The following is a 5,375-nucleotide window of genomic DNA, read 5'->3' as shown; positions in this document are numbered from 1 at the left end:
GCGAAGTTGGATCACCGGTTGAAAAAACGTGTTCTGTATTGACAACTCCGGCGGATGCTGCTGGTCCGTCGGACAACACTGTCCGTCATTTCCTCCGGCGGCCGAAAGAAAGGTTCCACAACCCGGAAGACAACAAGACCACGTTGTTTCCGAATCAAAACGTGTTGCGAACAGCAGAGTAACGTTACTGAGAGTAGCAGACTGCCGAGAGAACAGCTTTGTAGCCTTAACTACTCGAACGTAAGTCCATCATCTACACGTTTGCAATATGATAAACAGCATTGTAATAATGCCACCGGTATAATACAGAATTGGTGATACAATACCAAGGAACATTTTAAAACGCTGACTAACAGTAACGTTATCTGGTTCTGAGAATGCCAACCAAGCTATATAACTGTTTTATTAACTAGTGGACCAGCTAACGTTAGCTAACTACGAGTTTAACTCCTGTGCTATGAACTCCGATTGTAAAATGTATTTTTTTCAATATATATGGCTGGTATACTAGCTATCCAGCTAGTTCTAAAGTTAGCTAATATTGGTTAGTTGACCAATGGGGCTGGGTAGTTGACCAATGAGGCGGGGTAGTTGACCAATGAGGCGGGGTAGTTGACCAATGGGGCTGGGTAGTTGACCAATGAGGCGGGTAGTTGACCAATGGGGCGGGGTAGTTGACCAATGAGGCTAGTTGTGGGTAGTTGACCAATGGGGCTGGGTAGTTGACCAATGAGGCAGTTGACCAATGGGGCTGGGTAGTTGACCAATGGGGCTGGGTAGTTGACCAATGGGGCTGGGTAGTTGACCAATGAGGCGGGGTAGTTGACCAATGGGGCTGGGTAGTTGACCAATGGGGCTGGGTAGTTGACCAATGAGGCGGGGTAGTTGACCAATGGGGCTGGGTGGTTGACCAATGGGGCCGGGTAGTTGACCAATGGGGCCGGGTAGTTGACCAATGGGGCGGGGTAGTTGACCAATGGGGCCGGGTAGTTGACCAATGGGGCTGGGTAGTTGACCAATGGGGCTGGGTAGTTGACCAATGAGGCGGGGTGTTGACCAATGGGGCGGGGTAGTTGACCAATGGGGCTGGTTAGTTGACCAATGGGGCGGGGTAGTTGACCAATGGGGCTGGTTAGTTGACCAATGGGGCTGGGTAGTTGACCAATGGGGCTGGTTAGTTGACCAATGGGGCGGGGTAGTTGACCAATGGGGCGGGGTAGTTGACCAATGGGGCGGGGTAGTTGACCAATGGGGCTGGGTAGTTGACCAATGGGGCGGGGTAGTTGACCAATGGGGCGGGGTAAAATGGCAGAAATGTGTTTTATATTCGGTGGATATTCTCTCCTCATTTGATATTGAACCCACAGGAAGTTGGTGGCACCTTAATGTACCATAAACATCAACACCTGCATATTTAGTTAATATTGCCTGCTAACATGAATTTCTTTTCACTAGGGAAGTTGTCACTTCTCTTGCGTTCTGTCCAAGCAGTTTGGGCCGCCTGGCTCGTCGCGAACTGTGTGAAGACCATTTCTTCCTAACAAAGACCGTAATTAATTTGCCAGAATTTTACATAATTATGACATAACATTGAAGGGTGTAACAGCAATATTTATACTTAGGGATGCCACCCGTTAGATAAAATACGTAACGGTTCCGTATTTCACTGAAAGAATAAACGTCTTGTTTTCGAAATTATAGTTTCCAGATTCGACCATATTAACGACCTAAGGCTCGTATTTCTGTGTGTTATTATATTATAACTAAGTCTATGATTTGATAGAGCAGACTGACTGAGTGGTGGTAGGCACCAGCAGCAGGCTCATAAGCATGTGTTATGTTATAACTATGTCTATGATTTGATAGAGCAGTCTGACTGAGCGATGGTAGGCAGCAGCAGGCTCGTAAGCATTCATTCAAACACTTTCGTGCGTTTGCCAGCAGCTCCTGGGTGGCGCAGTGGTTGAGCGCACTGTACTGCAGCGCCAGCTGTGCCATCAGAATCCCTGGGTTCGCGCCCAGGCTCTGTCGTAACCGGCCGCGACCGGGAGGTCCGTGGGGCGACGCACAATTGGCCTAGCGTCGTCCGGGTTAGGGAGGGCTTGGTCGGTAGGGGTGTCCTTGTCTCATCGCGCAACAGCGACTCCTGTGGCGGGCCGGGCGCAGTGTGCGCTAACCAAGGTTGCCAGGTGCACGGTGTTTCCTCCGACACATTGGTGCGGCTGGCTTCCGGGTTGGATGCGCTGTGTTAGAAGCAGTGCGGCTGGTTGGGTTGTGTATCGGAGGACGCTTGACTTTCAACCTTCGTCTCTCCCGAGCCCGTGGGAGTTGATAGCTACAAGATAGTAGCTACTACAACAATTGGATACCACGAAATTGGGGAGAAAAGGGGTTAAAAAAAAATAAGTGTTCATTCAGTATTGTTGTAATTGTCATTATTACGATTAGATGTCGGCCGATTAATGACCACTGAACCCTGACCCTAACTAGAGGTCGGCCGCTGAACCCTGACCCCTAACTAGAGGTCGGCCGCTGAACCCTGACCCCTAACTAGAGGTCGGCCACTGAACCCTGACCCCTAACTAGAGGTCGACCGCTGAACCCTGACCCTAACTAGAGGTCGGCCGCTGAACCCTGACCCTAACTAGAGGTCGGCCGATTTCAAGTTTTCATAACAATCGGAAATCTGTATTTTTGGACACTGATTTTGCTGAATTATTATTATTATTATTATTATTATTATATATATATATATATATATTTTTTTTCACCTTTATTTAGTCTTTATTTAACTAGGCAAGTCAGTTAAGAACACATTCTTATTTTCAATGACGGCCTAGGAACGGTGGGTTAATTGCCCCCGATTAATCGGTATCGGCCTTTGGTCCTCAATAATCGGTATCGGTGTTGAAAAATCATAATCGGTCGACCTCTACCCTCCACACCAACATGGGTTACCGCCACTCCCATCCTCTCCAATCCCATTAACAGCACCATCGTCTCCATAAACAAGTCTCCCTCTATCTGACCTACCGGTCTTCACACTACTCAACACTGCAGCCAATCAGAGCAGATCACCACTCTGAGCGGTTCCACCTCCTCCACCCTGGTTTGGTAACTGAACAGGTTACTGTTTGACTGAGCCATAGATACTAGATGATAGCTACTTTGTTGCTTAGTGGTTGTGTGGGCAGAGAATACAGGTCCAGATTGTACAGATCCACACTGTGGTTTGTGAGGCAACCAGGGGGTGTATTCATTAGTGCACAAAGCACAACAACGTTTTTGCAACAAAACTAGGCCTAAGCGTTTCTTAGCCCTCGCTTTGTTCCGTTTGCGTCTGTTAGCCTCCGTTCTGTGTGGTTTCCTAGTGACTATTACCCAGCTCATTGTAGTTGTGCTGTCTTTGTCCCCAGGTGTGATAGTCTACCCAGCAACGGGATGGAGGCCCAACCAGAGGAGACGGCTTTGGTACCGGAGGTTCTTCAGAGCTCAGCAGAGACACACGGAGAGGAACTGAACAACGGTACCAGTACCAGCACAGCTGAGACAGAACCTCAGGGACTGACCTCCGGGACCTCAGACAGCCGTTTACTGGGAGAGTTAACGGGAGGAGCAGAGGAGATGGAGGTTACAGAGAATCTCAGCTCTGTCTCGGGCTCCGAGCTGGGAGATGGAACCACACACCTTCCCCAGGACCTCTCCCAGGACCTCCCCCAGGACCTCTCCCAGGACCTCCCCCAGGACCCCTCTCAGGACCTCCCCCAGGACCCCTCTCAGGACCTCCCCCAGGGTCTCCCCCAGGACCTCTCTCAGGGCCTCTCCCAGGACCTCTCTCAGGGCCTCTCCCAGGACCTCCCCCAGGACCCCTCCCAGGACCTCTCTCAGGACCTCTCTCAGGACCTCTCCCAGGACCCCCAGGACCTCCCCAGGACCCCCCAGGTACTGCTGACGCTACAGGACGGTGTCAGGGACCAGCAGGACAGCAGCAGCTCCTCCTCAGACAGTGATTCAGACTCCTCTTCCTCCGGTGTGACGCTGGCTGTTGTGTTAGGTCAGGCAGATGAAGATGACGATGACGACGAAGGCTTCAGTCGGGCAAGGAAACCCTGTTCCATCAAAACCCTGGATGAGATCCTGCCTGAGGCACCCCTGGCCTCTAACCCCTGGCCTCTAACCCTGACCTCTAACTAACCCCTGGCCTTTCTCTAACCCCTGGCCTCTCTCTAACCCCTGGCCCCTCTCTAACCCCTGGCCTCTCTCTAACCCCTGGCCTCTCTCTAACCCCTGGCCTCTCTCTAACCCCCTGGCCCCTCTCTAAACCCTGGCCCCTCTCTAACCCCTGGCCTCTCTCTATTCCCTGGCCTCTCTCTAACCCCTGGCCTCTCTCTAACCCCTGGCCCCTCTCTAACCCCTGGCTAACCCCTGGCCTCTCTCTAACCCCCTGGCCTCTCTCTCTAACCCCTGGCCTCTCTCTAACCCCTGGCCTCTCTCTAACCCCTGGCCTCTCTCTAACCCCTGGCCTCTCTCTAACCCCTGGCCTCTCTCTAACCCCTGGCCCCTCTCTAACCCCTGGCCTCTCTCTATTCCCCTGGCCTCTCTCTAACCCCTGGCCTCTCTCTAATCCCTGGCCCCTCTCCCCTGGCTAACCCCTGGCCTCTCTCTAACCCCTGGCCTCTCTCTAACCCTGGCCTCTCTAACCCCCTGGCCCCTCTCTAACCCCTGGCCTCTCTCTAACCCCCTGGCCTCTCTCTAACCCCTGGCCTCTCTAACCCCTGGCCCCTCTCTAACCCCTGGCCTCTCTCTAACCCCTGGCCTCTCTCTAACCCCTGGCCTCTCTCTAAACCCTGGCCTCTATCTAACCCCTGGCCTCTCTCTAACCCCCTGGCCTCTCTCTAACCCCTGGCCTCTCTAAACCCTGGCCTCTCTCTAACCACTGGCCTCTCTCTAACCCCTGGCCTCTCTCTAACCCCTGGCCTCTCTCTAACCCCCCTGGCCTCTCTCTAACCACTGGCCTCTCTCTAACCCCCCTGGTCTCTCTCTAACCCCTGGCCTCTCTCTAACCCCCTGGCCTCTCTAACCCCTGGCCTCTCTAACCCTGGCCTCTCTCTAACCCCTGGCCTCTCTCTCCCCCTGACCTCTCTCTATTCCCTGACCTCTCTCTAACCCCTGGTTCTCTCTCTAACCCCTGGCCTCGCTCTATCCCTGGCCTCTCTCTAACCCCCTGGCCTCTCTCTAACCCCTGGCCTCTCTCTAACCCCTGGCCTCTCTCTAACCCCTGGCCTCTCTCTAACCCCTGGCCTCTCTCTAACCCCTGGCCTCCTCTAACCCCTGGCCCCTCTCTAACCCCTGGCCCCTCTCTAACCCCTGGCCTC

At 53.0% G+C, this 5,375-nt stretch overlaps 1 protein-coding gene across 1 annotated transcript; it reads left to right on the top strand.

Moving 5' to 3' along the window:
- The first annotated feature begins 89 nt into the window (after positions 1 to 89).
- Positions 90 to 4,194, top strand: LOC135570626 (serine-aspartate repeat-containing protein C-like). Its single transcript, XM_065016574.1, has 3 exons — positions 90 to 240; positions 3,417 to 3,869; positions 3,936 to 4,194. Exons 2-3 carry the CDS (start codon positions 3,442 to 3,444, stop codon positions 4,192 to 4,194), a joined length of 687 nt encoding a protein of 228 aa, XP_064872646.1. The 5' UTR covers positions 90 to 240; positions 3,417 to 3,441.
- Positions 4,195 to 5,375: the final 1,181 nt, after the last annotated feature.

Source organism: Oncorhynchus nerka, unplaced genomic scaffold (genome assembly GCF_034236695.1).
Source record: "Oncorhynchus nerka isolate Pitt River unplaced genomic scaffold, Oner_Uvic_2.0 unplaced_scaffold_972, whole genome shotgun sequence".
NCBI classification, from domain to species: domain Eukaryota; kingdom Metazoa; phylum Chordata; class Actinopteri; order Salmoniformes; family Salmonidae; genus Oncorhynchus; species Oncorhynchus nerka.
The sequence above is the reverse complement of the archived record's forward strand: the minus strand, read 5'-3'. Positions and strand labels throughout refer to the sequence as shown.